Source organism: Somniosus microcephalus, chromosome 4 (assembly GCF_052327205.1).
Source record: "Somniosus microcephalus isolate GS21.2 chromosome 4, FLI_Smic_1.0, whole genome shotgun sequence".
NCBI lineage: Eukaryota > Metazoa > Chordata > Chondrichthyes > Squaliformes > Somniosidae > Somniosus > Somniosus microcephalus.
The window spans coordinates 224,217,531-224,235,641 of NC_140990.1; the positions used below are offsets into that span (position 1 = coordinate 224,217,531).

General features: G+C 46.9%; 1 protein-coding gene across 1 annotated transcript in view; it reads left to right on the forward strand.

Moving 5' to 3' along the window:
• Nucleotides 1-18,111, forward strand: part of LOC147120229 (signal transducer and activator of transcription 4-like) — a 178,686-nt gene that overhangs the window by 64,563 nt on the left and 96,012 nt on the right. Inside the window, exon 6 of the mRNA XM_085985850.1 lies at nt 5,801-5,879. Coding sequence (XP_085841976.1) covers nt 5,801-5,879 — 79 coding nt within the window. The remainder of the gene's footprint in view (nt 1-5,800; nt 5,880-18,111) is intronic.

An 18,111-nucleotide genomic window follows, 5' to 3' on the forward strand; every position in this document is an offset into this window, starting at 1 on the left:
GGGCTGTGTGCAGGGTTCAGTACGATAGCACAGGACTGTGTGCAGGGTTCAGTACGGCAGCACAGGGCTGTGTGTGCAGGGTTCAGTACGACAGCACAGGGCTGTGAGCAGAGTTCAGTACGATAGCACAGGACTGTGAGCAGAGTTCAGTACGGCAGCACAGGGCTGTGTGTGCAGGGTTCAGTACGACAGCACAGGGCTGTGTGCAGGGTTCAGTACGGCAGCACAGGACTGTGTGCAGGGTTCAGTACGACAGCAGAGGGCTGTGTGCAGGGCTCAGTACGGCAGCACAGGACTGTGTGCAGGGTTCAGTACGGCAGCACAAGGCTGTGTGCAGGGTTCAGTACGGCAGCACAGGACTGTGTGCAGGGTTCAGTATGACAGCACAGGACTGTGTGCAGGGTTCAGTACGGCAGCACAGGACTGTGTGCAGGGTTCAGTACGGCAGCACAGGGCTGTGTGCAGGGTTCAGTACGACAGCACAGGACTGTGTGCAGGGTTCAGTACGGCAGCACAGGACTGTGTGCAGGGTTCAGTACGGCAGCACAGGGCTGTGTGCAGGGTTCAGTACGACAGCAGAGGGCTGTGTGCAGGGCTCAGTACGGCAGCACAGGACTGTGTGCAGGGTTCAGTACGACAGCACAGGGCTGTGTGCAGGGTTCAGTACGGCAGCACAGGGCTGTGTGCAGGGTTCAGTACGGCAGCACAGGACTGTGTGCAGGGTTCAGTACGGCAGCACAGGACTGTGTGCATGGTTCAGTACGGCAGCACAGGACTGTGTGCATGGTTCAGTACGGCAGCACAGGACTGTGTGCAGGGTTCAGTACGGCAGCACAGGGCTGTGTGCAGGGTTCAGTACGGCAGCACAGGGCTGTGTGCAGGGTTCAGTACGGCAGCACAGGACTGTGTGCAGGGTTCAGTACGGCAGCACAGGACTGTGTGCAGGGTTCAGTACGACAGCACAGGACTGTGTGCAGGGTTCAGTACGACAGCACAGGACTGTGTGCAGGGTTCAGTACGGCAGCACAGGACTGTGTGTGCAGGGTTCAGTATGACAGCACAGGACTGTGTGCAGGGTTCAGTACGGCAGCACAGGACTGTGTGCAGGGTTCAGTACGGCAGCACAGGACTGTGTGTGCAGGGTTCAGTATGACAGCACAGGACTGTGTGCAGGGTTCAGTACGGCAGCACAGGACTGTGTGCAGGGTTCAGTATGACAGCACAGGACTGTGTGTGCAGGGTTCAGTACAGCAGCACAGGGCTGTGTGCAGGGTTCAGTATGACAGCACAGGACTGTGTGCAGGGTTCAGTACGGCAGCACAGGACTGTGTGCAGGGTTCAGTATGACCGCACAGGACTGTGTGTGCAGGGTTCAGTACAGCAGCACAGGGCTGTGTGCAGGGTTCAGTACGACAGCACAGGGCTATGTGTGCAGGGTTCAGTACGGCAGCACAGGGCTGTGTGCAGGGTCCAGTACGACAGCACAGGGCTGTGTGCAGGGTTCAGTACGACAGCACAGGGCTGTGTGCAGTATTCAGTACGACAGCACAGGGCTGTGTGCAGGGTTCAGTACGACAGCACAGGGCTGTGTGCAGGGTTCAGTACGACAGCACAGGGCTGTGTGCAGGGTTCAGTACGACAGCACAGGGCTGTGTGCAGGGTTCAGTACGACAGCACAGGGCTGTGTGCAGGGTTCAGTACGACAGCACAGGGCTGTGTGCAGTATTCAGTACGACAGCACAGGGCTGTGTGCAGTATTCAGTACGACAGCACAGGGCTGTGTGCAGGGTTCAGTACGGCAGCACGGGGCTGTGTGAGCAGGGTTCAGTATGACAGCACAGGGCTGTGTGAGCAGGGTTCAGTATGACAGCACAGGACTGTGTGTGCAGGGTTCAGTGCGGCAGAAACTAATCGACTAAAAGCCAACAAATCCATTGGACCTGACAGCCTACATCCTAGGGTTCTAAAAGAGTTTTGATTGGTTTTGATCTTACAAAATTCCCTAGATTCTAGAACGGTCCCAGCAGATTGGAAGGTCGCCAATGTAACACCGCTATTCAAGAAAGGTGGGAGAAAAAAAACAGGTAACTACAGGCCAGTTAGCCTGACATCAGTCGTCGGGAAAATGCTGGAATCCATTGTTAAGGAAGTGGTATCAAGTCACTTAGAAAATCATAACATGATTAGGCAGAGCCAACATGGTTTTATGAAAGCGAAATCGTGTTTAACAAATTTAGTTGAGTTTTTTGAGGATGTAACTAAGGGTAGATAAAGGGGAACCAGTGGATGTAGTATATTTGGATTTCCAAAAGGCATTCGATAAGGTGCCACATAAAAGGTTATTACACAAGATTAGGGCTCATGGGGTTGGGGGTAATATAGTTGCATGGATAGAGGATTGGTTAATGGACAGAAAACAGAGAGTAGGGATAAACGGATCTTTTTCAGGTTGGCAGCCTGTTACTAGTGGGGTGCCGCAAGGATCAGTGTTGGGGCCTCAGCTATTTACAATCTATATCAATGACCTGGATGAACGGACCGAGTGTAATGTATCCAAGTTTGCTGATGATACAAAGCTAGGTGGGACAGTAAGCTGTGAGGAGAACACAAAGAGTGCGATCTTGCCAGCCCTGGGGAGGCAGGTATGGAGGCGGGATTGCCAGAAAAATGGCAGAATTTGGGGGCGGGTGCCCAACCCGCCTCCATGCCATCTTGCCAGGAGGCGGGTAGTTGTCCCGCACTGGGTCCCGTCTCCTTAGAAGCGGGAAGGGATTAAAGCCAATTAACTGCCTGTTAACAGGCAGAAAATACGTTTATCACCATTTTGCCCACACAAGTGCGGGCTTCCCAAAGGCTCCGAACCCCGCCAGGGTCACCGAGGCGAGTAGTGGGTCTGCGGGGGTCGGGGGGGTGCAAAAGTGTGCTGTGAAGGAAAGTGATGGGTGCAAGTGTGGAGAGGTGAGTATCTGAGGTAAGTACAAAGTGTTAGAAAATGCGTACTTACCTTTGTTTCTTCCTGCAAGCTTCAGTCGGTGGGTATGCGGAGAGTCTCACACCTCCGCGGTAGAGATGACAGATGGCCGTTGCATTCTCCAACCATCTCATTTCTGCAAAGACCTCATCAAACTACAGAGATTGTCACTGTTTGGCAGCTTCACAGAGCTGTCAAATGATGACAATTCATCTGTCAATTTTTTCACAGATGACACGTCATACGTTGATGTGCTCTGCAACCGGCTTTCCCTTAATTGGCCTACAAGGTCAATCAAGGGAAAATAACGTGGGTTGACCAGAAGTTGATGGAGGTGGAACTGAAATCCGACAAGTGGGAGTCCCACCTCCAAAAGCTCCCCATTGGCAAAATCACCCCCAAAGAGTCTGCAAAGGGATAGATAGACTAAGTGAGTGAGCAGTAAGGTGGCAGATGGAGTATAATGTAGGGAAATGTGAGGTTATTCACTTTGGTAGGAAGAATAGAAAAACAGAATTTTTTTTAAATGGTGAGAGACTTTCAAATGTTGGTGTTCAGAGAGATTTGGGTGTCCTCATGCAAGAAACACAGAAAGCTAGCATGCAGGTACAGCAATTAGGAAGGCAAATGGCATGTTGGCCTTTATTGCAAGGGGGTTGGAGTGTAAGAGTAAGGAAGTCTTGCTACAATTGTACAGGGCCTTGGTGAGACCACACCTGGAGTACTGTGCACAGTTTTGGTCTCCTTATCTAAGGAAGGATATACTTGCCTTGGAGGCGGTGCAACGAAGGTTCACCAGATTGATTCCCGGGATGAGAGGGTTGTCCTATGATGAGAGATTGTGTAGAATGGGCCTATACTCTCTGGAGTTTAGAAGAATGAGAAGTGATCTCATTGAAACATACAAGATTCTGAGGGGTATTGACAGGGTAGATGCTGAGAGGTTGTTTCCTCTGGCTGGAGTGTCTAGAACTAGGTGGCATAATCTCAGGATAAGGGGTAGGCCATTTAAGACTGAGATGAGGAGGAATTTCTTCACTGAGGGTTGTGAATCTTTGGTATTCTCTGCCCCAGAGGGCTGTGAATGCAGAGTCTTTGAATATATTCAAGGCTGAGATAGATAGATTTTTGGACTCTAGGGGAATCGAGGGATATGGAGATCGGGCGGGAAAGTGGAGTTGAGGTCAATGATCAGACATGATCTTATTGAATGGCGGAGCAGGCTCAAGGGGCCGTATGGCCTACTCCTGCTCCTATTTCTTATGTTCTTATCTTATCGTATGTTCTTAGCACAGGACTGTGTGTGCAGGGTACTGTGTGTGCAGGGTTCAGTACGACAGCACAGGACTGTGTGCAGGGTTCAGTATGACAGCACAGGACTGTGTATGCAAGGTTCAGTACGACAGCACAGGACTGTGTATGCAGGGTTCAGTACGACAGCACAGGACTGTGTATGCAGGATTCAGTACGGCAGCACAGGACTGTGCGCAGGGTTCAGTACGGCAGCACAGGGCTGTGTATGCAAGGTTCAGTACGACAGCACAGGACTGTGTATGCAGGGTTCAGTACGACAGCACAGGACTGTGTGCAGGATTCAGTACGGCAGCACAGGACTGTGTGCAGGGTTCAGTATGACAGCACAGGACTGTGTGAGCAGGGTTCAGTACGACAGCACAGAGCGGTGTGTGCAGGGTTCAGTACGGCAGCACAGGACTGTGCGTGCAGGGTTCGGTACGGCAGCATGGGGCTGTGCATGCAGGGTTCAGTATGACGGCACAGGACTGTGTGCAGGGTTCAGTACGGCAGCACAGGACTGTGTGCAGGGTTCAGTACGGCAGCACAGGACTGTGTGCGGGGTTCAGTACGGCAGCACAGGACTGTGTGTGCGGGGTTCAGTATGACAGCACAGGACTGTGTATGCAGGGTTCAGTATGACAGCACAGGACTGTGTGTGCAGGGTTCAGTACGGCAGCACAGGGCTGTGTGTGCAAGGTTCAGTACGACAGCACAGAGCTGTGTGTACACGGTTGCTGCTAATGACTGCGCTTATTTTGTGGGCCCCCTGGAGCATCTCCACGGGGGCGCAGACCCCAGTTTTGAAAACCACTGCAGATGGAGACAGGATCAAGCTCAGCTGTGATGTCTACTTGGTTGTACTCAATATCAAGGAAATACTTGGGCATGGGACCAAAGGATGTCTAGTGCCTATACAAATGCACCCCAGTGAGGGAGTCACCATTTTCAGGACAGCAAAAGCAGGGAATATTGGAGTGAAAAAAGTGAACATTTGACTGTTGATGTACTTTACTACTATGTAATCCCCTGCTTGAAGAAGTACAATTGGTGGGTGCTGCAAAGCCAATTGGCCAGTTGCAAGGGATACAGAATGCCCTTGCTTGTATCTGAGACTAACCTTGATGTATCTGTATCAGCATCTGAGGTCTCCTTTGCTGCAGTCATTGTGAGGTCTTCGAATTTAGAGGTGGTGTTTACTATCATTGGTGCAGAGCTATGTGATGGTACAGAGCAGGCACAGGCATGAGCACCAACCAGCTGTTCTTGTGCCACTCCTCGCTTGCCACTGCTGGAGGGTATCTCCTCGTGATCCTACTCTCTCTTATCCCTGGTGTCCTGGCCAATATTTATCCCTCAACCTACAGATTATCTGGTCATTATCACATTGCTGTTTGTGGGACCTTGCTGTGCACAAAAGGATAGCACCGGCGGATTATCTATTGGTGGAGGGATGGTGCATTACATGGGAATAACTAAAAAAAAATCATAACTTTACAAATCTTAATAACCAAAGTTCCTTTTCTTTGTAAACAGTTGGTCGAACAAGATGTAAAATATCTTGAGGACCTGCAGGATGAGTTTGATTTCAGATACAAGACACTACAGACACAAGGTAATTTTCACAATGAAGTTATTTTCACTTGTGCAGCCAAGTACCAGCATTTGTGATGTTTGCCTATGACTCGAATTGGATTTAATGCTGATGTTTAACATAGTTAATTGGGGATGAGGTGGAAGAGTGCTGATTTTGTGCTTTTGCAACAAATTAGTGTAACTAATGGACTCAGGTTTCACCCCTAACACCGATTCCAGATAATCAGAATTTACATATATAGAAACAGATATTTTAATCTCTAATGAGAATTTGAAACACAATTACCAGGACCAGTTTTTATCATCGGGTTTCAAATGGTTTAGTCCTGATGCAAATCTTGCCCGATAAGTCAGATGTAAATAGCACTCAATTTTCCCACAGCTGGTCTATTAGATACATTAATGACTTGGACTTGGGGGTACAGGGCACAATTTTGAAATTTGCAGTTGACACAAAACTTGGAAGTGTAGTAAACAGTGAGGAAGATAGTAATAGACTTCAAGAGGACATAGGCAGGCTAGTGGAATTGGGGAACACATGGTAGATGAAATTCAACGCAGAAAAGTGTGAGGTGATACATTTTGGTAGGAAGCATGAGGACAGACCATGCATACGAAATGGTACAATTTTAAAGGGGGTGCATGAATAGAGAGACCTCAGGGTGTTTGTGCACAAATCTTTGAAGGTAGCAGGACAGGTTAACAAAGCAGTTAATAAAGTATATGGGATCCTGGGCTTTATAAATAGAGGCATAGAGTACAAAAGCCAGGAAGCTATGCTGAATCTATATAAAAGGCTAGTAAGGCCCCAGCTGGAGTATTGTGTCCAATTCTGGGCACCACACTTTAGGAAGGACGTGAAGGCTTTGGAGAGGGTACAGAAGAGATTTACTAAAATGGGTCCAGGGATGAAGGATTACAGTTACGTGGATAGACTGGAGAAGCTGGGGTTGTTCTCCTTAGAGCAGAGAAGGCTAAGAGGAGATTTGACAGAGGTGTTTAAAATCATAAAGGGTTTAGATAGAGTAAATAAAGAGAAACAGTTTACAATAGCTGAAGGGACGATAACGAGAGGGCACAGATTTAAGGTGATTGGCAAAAGAACAAGAGGCGACATGAGGAAAAATGTTTTTACGCAATGAGTGGTTAGGATTTCTAATGTGCTGCCTGATAGGGTGGTGGATACAGATTCAATAGTAGCTCTTATGTTCATTAATATATAGACATTCTTATTATGAACACAGCTAGCTTTTGCTAGACACTTTATTGAGCACATGTGGACTAGGTACAGTATCTGTAGAGGCATCCATCTTGACTGCTGCCTTGTGGGTAGCCTAGTGCCTCATGGGTAATGTAGTCTTAATATACATACAGCTGGGTAGTGTAGTCTTATATACATACAGCTATATACAGCTCTACGGCTCCACCTAGTGTCCACTATAGAATGACATGTTATTGATCATTACATCCCCCTTTCTTTGAGGTTTAACAAAATCAATATCAATCAACTTTCAAGAAAACAATAAAGATAATATCAGTAACACTTTTGTTAGTGCTCTATAAACATAAACATTTTCAAAACAGTCAACACATTTTCAAAGCTTTACATTGTACTCAAAGATTAAGTCTATCAGGCTTTTTTACTTCACGTGTGGATCTTCTCAACACGGGTAAGTCTGATGTGTCTTCATGAGATTGTTCTGGCGGTGAATGACAAGATGCAGTTGCGGCATTGTCATCAATCTGGTCTTGAATAGTCTTTACCATTTAAATGAAAAAGGTCCATACCAACCTTTTGCCATGGTGCTGTTGGTATGTCAGCTACTATCATTGGCTCCTTTGCTTGTTTGTTTTGGTGTTTCTGACATGACTCACATTTGCCTATCATGTTCTCAATGTCCTTATTTATGCCAGGCCAATAAACAGTGTCTCTTGCTCTCCTTTTGCATTTTTCAATTCCGAGGTGTCCCTCATGAATCCTTTTGAGCATGTCTTGACGTAGAGCCTGTGGAATGACTATTCTGTTCTGTTTTAGTAATAGTCCACTTGCGACACTCAATTCTGACCTTATGTGAAAATATTTTGGACAGGAACCTTTTGGCCAACCATGATGAATGTTCTCTATTACTGTTTGTAATACTGTATCTTTTACTGTTTCTTCTGCTATTTGCTTTGATTTTGTGTCTGACACGGGCAGCGCAGCAGTGACTATACTCACATGAACATCCACGTCTTCCTCAGTAGAGCTCACATGACTCATTGTGGGTGCTCGGGATAGTGCATCTGTTAACACTATGTATTTGCCTGGTGTGTAGATCCGTTCAAAGTCATATCTTTGCAGCTTCATCATGAGTCGTTGAATCCTTGGAGACATCTCATTCAGGTTTTTTTTAATGATGGCAACCAGAGGGCTGTGGTCTGTCTCAACTGTGAAGGTGGGAAGTCCATATATGTAGCCATGAAACTTTTCTAGTCCAACTACCAGGCCTAGACATTCCTTTTCAATCTGGGCGTATCGACACTCGGTATCAGTCATAGACCTGGAGGCATAGGCAACAGGCTTCCAATCTTCACCCTCTGCTTGTAGCAAGACCGCACCTAGGCCATCTTTTGATGCATCCATTGACACTTTGATTCTCTTTGTTGGGTCAAAGAAGGTGAGTACAGGTGTGGTTGTCAGCACTGTTTTGAGGTTCATCCACTCTTGTTCATGTCTTTCTGTCAATGCAAACTCATTTGTTTTATGTAGCAGGTCTCGCAGACAGGCTGTCTTGGCTGACAAGTTAGGAATGAACTTTCCAATGAAGTTTATCATCCCCATGATGCGTAGCACTCCTTTTTTGTCACTGGGTCGGGGCATTTACGTTTGGCGTTTACTTTTTCCATATCTGGCTCTATTCCTTTACCAGATAGATTATCTCCTAGGAAAGTGACTTCCTGGACGCCAAACTGACACTTGGCTTTGTTGAGCTTCAGTCCATTCCGGCGTATGCTCTGTAGCACTTTAGTCAGTCTCTCATTGTGTTCTTTCAGTGTGGAGCCCCAGATGATGATGTCATCAACATAGACCCGAACTCCTTCCAGACCTTCAATTATGTGTTCCATCGCTCTATGAAAGATTTCAGATGCAGATATTATCCCGAAAGGCATTCTGAGGAAACAATACCTGCCAAATGGTGTGCTGAAGGTACAGTATTTGGTGCTCTCTTCATCCAGTTTTAGTTGCCAAAATCCTTGTGAGGCATCGAGCTTTGTAAAGTATCTGGCACCTGACATTTCATTGGTGATTTCTTCTCGCTTGGGAATCTGGTAGTGTTCACGTTTTATGTTTGCATTTAACTCCTTTGGATCCATGCATATTCTTAGATCATTGTTCTTTTTCTTTACACATGCCATGGAGTTAACCCAGTCTGTTGGCTCTTTGACTTTCCTGATGACTCCTAGTGTGGTCATTCTGTCCAGTTCATTCTTGAGCCGGTCACGCAGGGGTGCTGGAACTCTTCGTGGAGCATGTACCACTGGCTGAGCATCCTCCTTTAGCTGGATCTTGTAAGTGAATGGTAGAACTCCAAATCCTTTGAACACATCCTGGAAATTATTCACTGCAGAATCCACGGAGTCATCTGGTTTGCTTATGGCACAGTTTATACGGTAGACTCTCTTGACCAGTTCTAAGTCCTCACAAGCTTTGTCACCCAGTAGTGAATCAAGTCCTTCAGCCACAACAGAAAACATGAGATGATGCACTTTGTCTTTGACTGTCACTTTAAGTCTGCATACACCTAAGCTATCTATTTTCTGTCCATTATAGTCCTTCAGTAGTACTGACTTTTTCTGTATTTTGGGCTTTTCTTTCATATTGTTAATGTCACTCATACTGATTAAGTTTGCTTTTGCCCCGGTGTCTAGTTTCAATGTAACTAATGCTCCATTTACCTGCAGTGGGATCATCCATTTGTCCTCTTTTACTGCATTAACTTTATGCTCAGCATTGTTAATTCCTGAGGGCTGCACATTTTCTGTATCCTTTTTGATATTGTCACATGACACCATTCCTACAAAACATGTCTCACTTAAATCAGTGTCCTCAATTACATTAACTCGTTGCCCTTTCTTAGTTTTTACTTTTGAAATGCATTGTTTGGCAAAGTGATTCTTTCCATCACACTTTGTGCACATTTTTCCAAACGCTGGGCATTGTCTTAACTGGTGTTTGTAACCACAGCGTTTACAATTAAAAATTTCATCCTCCGATTGCTTTTCATTGCTGTTCTGCCCACGTTTCTTCCCCTTGTAGGACACAGCACCGACAGCAGCATTATCACTCATTACAATCGCATCATTATTGTTTTCACTGAAAGTCTTCGCGTGCTTTCGAGCTAGCTCGCTGGCTTGGCATATTTTCACCGCATTTTCCAAATTTAGTTCGGTTTCTCTCAACAGACGTTCCCTGACTTTTTTATCATGAATACCAAACACAATCTGGTCACGAATCATGGAATCTTTCAGCTCGGAGAAATTACAGGTCTGTGCTTTCAGTTTCAGATCAGTTATAAAGCTATCAAAAGTCTCATTTGCTGCTGTGTCCGAGAATGGAAGATGTATGTTGCATAGGTCTCATTCTTTTTGGGAGAGCAATGTGCATCAAATTTTTTTAGCACATCTTCTAATTTTTCTCTGTTCTCCTCTGGATTAAATACAAATGTATTAAATACCTCTATCGCCTGTGGGCCTGCAACCGTAAGCAGCAACGCTATCTTCCTTGCGTCTGGCTTCGTACCGAATCCGATGGCTGCAATGTAGAGTTCGAATTGCTGTTTAAAAGTCTGCCAGTTGTAGTTGATATTTCCTGTGAGTTTTAAACGCTCTGGTGGCTTCAAATTCTCCATGTCGCTTTTCACAATTTTCAGCAGATCTTCACCATCCTGGTACCATCTTATGTTCATTAATAAATAGACATTCTTATTATGAACACAGCTAGCTTTTGCTAGACACTTTATTGAGCACATGTGGACTAGGTACAGTATCTGTAGAGGCATCCATCTTGACTGCTGCCTTGTGGGTAGCCTAGTGCCTCATGGGTAATGTAGTCTTAATATACATACAGCTGGGTAGTGTAGTCTTATATACATACAGCTCTACACAGCTCTACGGCTCCACCTAGTGTCCACTATAGAATGACATGTTATTGATCATTACAGTAGCCTTCAAAATTGAATTAGATAAATATTTGAAGGAGAAAAAAATTACAGGGGTACGGGGAAAGAGCAGGGGAGTGAGACTAACTGGATTTCTCTTTGAAAGAGCCGGCGTAGACTCAGTGGGCTGAATGGTAACTCTTCTGAGATGGCTCCGAGGCTGGCAGCTCCACAGGGAGCCCTTCATTGCTTCACCTCTCTCCATGAGAATCTGCTGCCTTCCTTCACACTTTCTATCCCAAATCTCCTCGTTTCCCTGGCTCTATTAGTTGGTGCATTTTAGCCCTAACTACAAGTTAACTGCTATTTTAAACCGCCATTGCCCATCCCCCAACCCCTATGCCTGCTCTCTGCTTCTCTCACTGAGCTGCTGGATCTCTTCTCAAATTTGGCTTCCGAATTCTTGGACTTCCCTGGACATCAAGACTACGCTTCTGCACTGGACTACATTGGATTACTCTGTAAGAGTCTTCTGCTGTGTCTCTGATTTGCAGTCCTGTTGCTTAAATTTTTAAGTAGCCTTGGTCAGCTGCTGTCCTCTGCTGAGCCTGTGACTGGCTGACTTCTTCGACTGGCTTTTCAGCTTTGTTGGTTTCTGGCTAGTGATTTACACTCCGGGGCCGAAGTACATTTCTCCGCCGCTTCTGGATCTTAGTGTCCTCCAACTTTGCCATCATCTTTCTGCCCCGCAACCAATTCTGCACATCTCCTGGATCCTCATTCCCATGGAAATAACTGTAGTGTATGTACTTTGCAGAAGGAACTATATTCTGCAGCCCCTGTATACTGCAGTACCAGTAGTGACCACCCCTGTATATAAGCCTGTGTAGTAACTTTTGCATAGTAGTTCCAGTGTGTCTCCACTCAGTAAAGACCTGTTATAACCAACTCCTGCAGTCCGTGTCTCAATTACACACGGACATAATACTGGCAATGAGCAGATCCGAACTTAGCTACAGTCTGCACCACCTCATGGGGATCCATCCCTGAAGCGAAGTTGTCAGAGGTCGAGGCCAGAAGGAAGAAAGAAAAAAAAACAAACAGAAGAAACGGGCGTCGACCGTGGGCAACCGCCTCTGAGTCATCGGAGTTGAAGATTTGCAGGAGAGGCTGTCGAGAACGGGGCTTGGTTATCCTGTCGATGGTGTTCCAGCTAATCGGGCTGGTGGCAGGTAGTACACTGATCCTTCCTGGGCTGCGGCGGGCTAGAGCTCGATCGGGTGGCTTTTCAACGGGGCCGAGCAGTGTTGTCGGGAAGAGGAGAGAGAGAGAGAGAGGGTGGAGCACACAGGGCGCGGCCGGTGCTACGAAGCCGGGCAGCGTACAGACCCGAGAAGAGGGAGGAAAGTGTCCTGCAGGGTTGCTCCGACGACGGGGAAATAAAAGAAATCAGAAGCGCAGAAAGCCGCGAGGAGCTGCAGTTTGCCACGGGAACCGCGGATAGCGGCGTTAGCAGCAGCGCGGGGGGAAGTGCGCGAAGACCATAGGGCATCGCCATCAAGGCATAAAACGCCAGCAACAGCGCTAGCAGCGGCGGGGAAGACGGAAAGCGCGGGAGGTGCCATTTTGTTAAATCGGGGAAGAAGGCAAAGCGCGGGAGGCGCCATCTTAGATTTCCAAGATGCCGAAGACTGGCAATATCACTGCCTTCGATAATGCAATAGAAGACTGGACCACGTATGTGGAAAGAGTCGAAGTATATTGCGAGGCAAACGAAGTAGCCGATGAGAAAAAGGCATCGGTACTACTAAACTTAATGGGCGCAAGAACGTACGGCCTATTGCGGAACCTGATTACTCCAGCCAAACCGATGGCGAAGAGTTTTAACGAAATTGTTGATATCCTACAGGAACACCTAAATCCTACACCGCTGTTGATAGCAGAAAGATTTAAATTCCACAGGAGAAATTGGCATAAAGATGAGAGCAATGCTGATTACCTTACGGAACTACGCAAGCTATCAAAGCACTGCCAGTTCGGAGCAGGACTGGCAGATACCCTACGGGACAAATTTGTCTGTGGACTCCTGAGTGAAGGAACCCAGAAGAGGTTACTCTCAGAGAAAGAGCTGACGCTAGATAAGGCTTTCAGCGTGGCAGTATCGTATGAAGCAGCAGCAAGGGGAGCTGCGGAAATACAGCAAAAGCCACAGGAATACGGCACCCACGAAATGACACGGGGATTTGAAAAATTTTATCACTGCAGCAGAACAACCCATGACCAGAAGGACTGCTGGTCCAAGGACAAAATATGTAGGCAATGCGGAAAGATGGGACACATTGCACGAGTTTGCAGGTCTGGGAAGAAGACTAATGACAACAAAAAGGCTACTAAGGAACAGTACAGGAAAGTACAAAAGATGACGGACAGTAGTTCTGAAGACCAGATGAGTGATAGTGAATCCGGGAACAAGAGACTAAGCTGTCTCAAACTTCACAACGTAATCGCAAAAGAGGATCACCGAACCATTTGGGTCACCCTCACGATAGCAGGGTCTCCAGTCAAAATGGAATTGGATACAGGATCAGCCCTGACCGTCATGAATCGACGAGACTACGAGCGGCTATTCTCACACATACCCTTGAAAGAGACATCCATTGTCTTGAAGACGTATACGGGGCAAAAAGTACACCCCAGAGGGAAAATAAGGGTGCCTGTCGAATACAACGGCAAGGAAATACAGAAATTGTATCTGTACATACTGCAAGATGGTGGACCACCGTTATTGGGACGTGAATGGATCAGAAAGATAAGTTTAGACTGGCACTCCATTCAGGCACTGACGGTGGCTGGTAAAAAGGATGACGACGTCACACCTGGACGATTGTCAAAAATCTTAGCTAACGCCAAAGAGGTATTTCAACAAGAACTGGGCACTCTTAAAGGCGTAACCGCCTCGATAAAAATAGAAGAGAATGCAATTCCCAAGTTTTTCAAAGCAAGACCGGTACCATATGCAATTCGCCCAGCCGACGAGGCAGTGCTGGAGAATCTGGAGAATGCAGGCGTGTTATCTAAGGTAGACTGGAGCGAGTGGGCGACACCCATCGTTCCCGTCATGAAGAAAACGTTAATAAGTCTGAGGAGCCAAGGAAGGTTCGCATCTGTGGGGACTTCAAGGTGACGGTGAACCCAGTCCTTCACACAGTACAATATCCTCTCCCGAGGATAGAAGATATTTTCGCCTCACTATCTGGAGGGAAGCGTTTTACAAAAATTGACCTAGCACAAGCATATTTGCAGATGGAGGTTGAAAAATCCTCTAGGAAGTATCTCACGATAAACACTCACAAAGGTCTTTACCAGTATAATCGACTGGTATTCGGAGTAGCATCAGCTCCGGCGATATGGCAAAGAGCGATGGAACAAGTCCTGCAAGGGATTCCGGGGACTCCGTGTTACTTGGACGACATCCTAGTGACAGGTGAAGATGACAGTGAACACCTTGCCAACCTAGAGCAGGTGCTCACTAGACTAAGAGAACATGGGCTATGAGCCAATCGCCCCAAGTGCGAGTTTTTTAAGAAACAGATATCGTATTGTGGCCACGTGATTGATGAAGAGGGGTCACATAAGTCCCCTGACAAAATTGAAGCGGTAGTTAAGGCTCCAGCGCCTGAAAATGTGTCGCAACTGAGGTCATTCCTCAGATTCGTGAATTACTACCATAAGTTTTTGCTGAATTTATCCACAATTCTGCACCCACTGAACGCCCTACTACAAACTGGAGTAGCATGGAAATGGAGCGATGAATGTAAGCGGGCCTTTCAGAAGAGTAAAGACCTAATCACTTCAAGAGAAGTATTGGCTCACTACAACTCATCACTACCGATAAGACTGGCGTGTGATGCGTCTCCCTACGGCATTGGAGCGGTACTGTCACTTAAATTCCTTGATGGTTCAGAGAGGCCGATAGCTTTTGCGTCACGCTCGTTAACTTCAGCCGAGCGTAACTACACCCTGATTGACAGAGAGGCCCTCAGCCTGGTGTGGGGGGTGAAGAAGTTCAATCACTACCCGCACGGTCAGAAATTTACTCTACTAACTGATCATCAACCTCTTGTCTCCATTTTCAACCCTCAGAAGGGCGTCCCGATAATGACAGCACAACGGCTACAGAGGTGGTCCCTTTTCCTAGGGACACACCAATATGACCGAGTACAAAGGAACTAAACAGCATGGGAATGCTGATGGATTGTCGCGCCTACCGTTGCCGACGGTGGAAGAAGCACCTGCAGTGGATCCAGTGGAGATATTCCACTCGACCATAGTCGAATGTCTCCCTGTGACGAATGCAAACATAGAAAAGGAAACACGAAATGACCCGACACTCTCCTGGGTCTATGATTTAACGGTGAAGGGATGGCCAGCACATGGCGAACCACTGTTGCCAGCATTCTTGCCGAGAAGAGAACAGCTGTCAGTGTGCAGAGGAACCTTGATGTGTGGATCCAGAGTAGTAATTCCACCCAAATTGAAGGATAGAGTGCTCAATGAGCTTCATGAGGGTCATCTGGGAGGGGTAAAAATGAAGAACTTAGCCAGAGCGTTTGTGTGGTGGCCGGGAATCGATAGAGAAATCGAAGAGATGACCAAGAGCTGTACAGGATGCCAGAAGGTCCAAAACACCCCACCACAAGCCCCTCTTCATCCATGGGAGTGGCCCTCATCTCCATGGCAAAGGGTGCACATTGATTTTGCTGGTCCATTTATGGACTCGATGTTTTTAATTGCGGTGGATGCACATTCAAAGTGGCCAGAGGTAATAAAAATGTCCTCAACCACCACAGAAAAAACTATCACAGTCTTACAGACCATATTCGCCAGGAATGGGCTGCCTGAACAGATTTGCTCTGACAATGGACCACAGTTTGTGTCTGAAGAGTTCCGGAGGTTCTTAAAGAACAATGGTGTTAAGCATTACACATCCGCCCCATATCATCCAGCCACCAATGGATTGGCTGAGAGGTTCGTTCAAACATTCAAGAAGGCTATCAAGGCAATGTGTAATGAAGACATACCCCTACAACACAAGGTGGATAACTTCTTGTTTGCCTACCGGAATGCGACACATGCGGTTACCAACCAAACTCCAGCCATGATGTTCTTCAATCGAAGACTACGATGCCGCTTGGATTTGGTTAAGCCAAACATCAGAAGAGATGTGGAGAACAGGCAGTTTCAGAATATGAATGAAAGGCCGACCAGGAGTTTTAAGATAGGTCAACCAGTTTTGGCCCGGGACTACCGCACAGAGAAATGGCAGCCAGGAATGATCTGTACACGGCAAGGACCTCTAATGTATACCGTGGACGTTGGAGAGAGCATTGTATGACGCCATGCTGACCAGATTCTAGAGTCACTGGAAAACGTCAATTCCACACCACGATCCGATACACCTGGTGATGAAACCGAAGTACCAATTGCATCTACCTCAGAATCGGTGACATTGGAAGCAGACGAACCAAACAACGACGTTGATCCCGAATCAACTTTGCCAGAAGAACCTGATACCCCAAAGAGGCGTTATCCAGACAGAATCAGGAAGCCTCCTCAAAGACTGAACTTATAATTGCTTAACTTCAGCTAATGTATCTAGCAACTGTAATTGTAAATATGTTATTTAATTATTAATCGAATGTTATGTACTGTTTAGCTAAAAGGGGAGGAATTGTAGTGTATGTACTTTGCAGAAGGAACTATATTCTGCAGCCCCTGTATACTGCAATACCAGTAGTGACCACCCCTGTATATAAGCCTGTGTAGTAACTTTTGCATAGTAGTTCCAGGTTGTCTCCACTCAGTAAAGACCTGTTATAACCAACTCCTGCAGTCCGTGTCTCAATTACACACGGACATAATAATAACCTCCATCCTCCAATTCTCTACCCTTCAAATAGCTTCTGGATTTCACTCGTTCGCTACACCTGTCTCCAAACTTGACCAACAGTTCGTCGATGCTCCATGCCGACTCCACCCTAAATTTATCCCACCACGGGACCTCTGACATTAACTCTGGACTCCCTTCTATTGTCTCCTATTTATTCCCTGCTACTACCAGAAAATATGTATCCTAATCATTTCTACATAAACAGGCCTATGTAACTTGAAAATTTCTTGTGTCCATTTGGATGCGCATTTTGGCTGCCGCTCTGGACCCGAGCCAATCACTTCTATTTCCACTTTTTTTTCACCCCCTTTTTTTCCTTTTCTCTCTACCCCTCCTTGACTGTTCTCTCCTGCTGTCATGCCTCCTTTCATTTCTCCTCTCGATACTCTGCCCTCCCAAATCACTACCCCAATCCTTCATTACTCTTCGACCTTCCTACTCTCCTGCCACCATCCCAGGCTTGGCTCCCTCTTAGATAAGCCTGCAGCTTACCTCTATGCCTCTCTTGGCATCCTCCGAAGGGCCCATCGCAGTACTCATCGCTGTCTCCTCATGAATAGCAACCACAATTGTCCTATCTTACTCTCTCACCGACCTTCCCGCCCAGCACGCCTGCTGGGGACTAATCTTGCCAATCTCCTCCCCGCCCAACCCTATGGACTCTGGCAGTGGATCAACTATCACCGTCCCTCTCCACATCTCCCTCCAGATTGTCCGTTCACTTGTGAACAAGGCCTTTGCCATCCATGAGCTTATCGTGGATGATTGCATTGACATCATGGCCTTGAAGGAATCCTGGCTATGGGGTGATGACACATTACCCCTAAATGAAGCCTCTCCACCTGGCTATACCTTCGACCATTTGCCCTGCTCAGACCACCGCAATAGAGGTGTGGCTCTTATCACCAAATCACGCCCTGGACTGTCCCCCTACTCCTCTGGCACTTTCTCCTCCTTTTGAGCATCTCACGTTGTTGTACCCCTCTCGCCTCTCTTCCGCCCACCCAAGTACCATAAAAATGTTCTCACCTAGATATCTTCACTGCTTTCCTCCCTCAGCCTCTACCCCAAGTGACTTCTCATCCTCGGTGATTTCAACTTCCATCTCAATTAATCATGCTCTCTCTCCTCAGAGTTCACTTCCCTCCTATCCTCCCTTAATG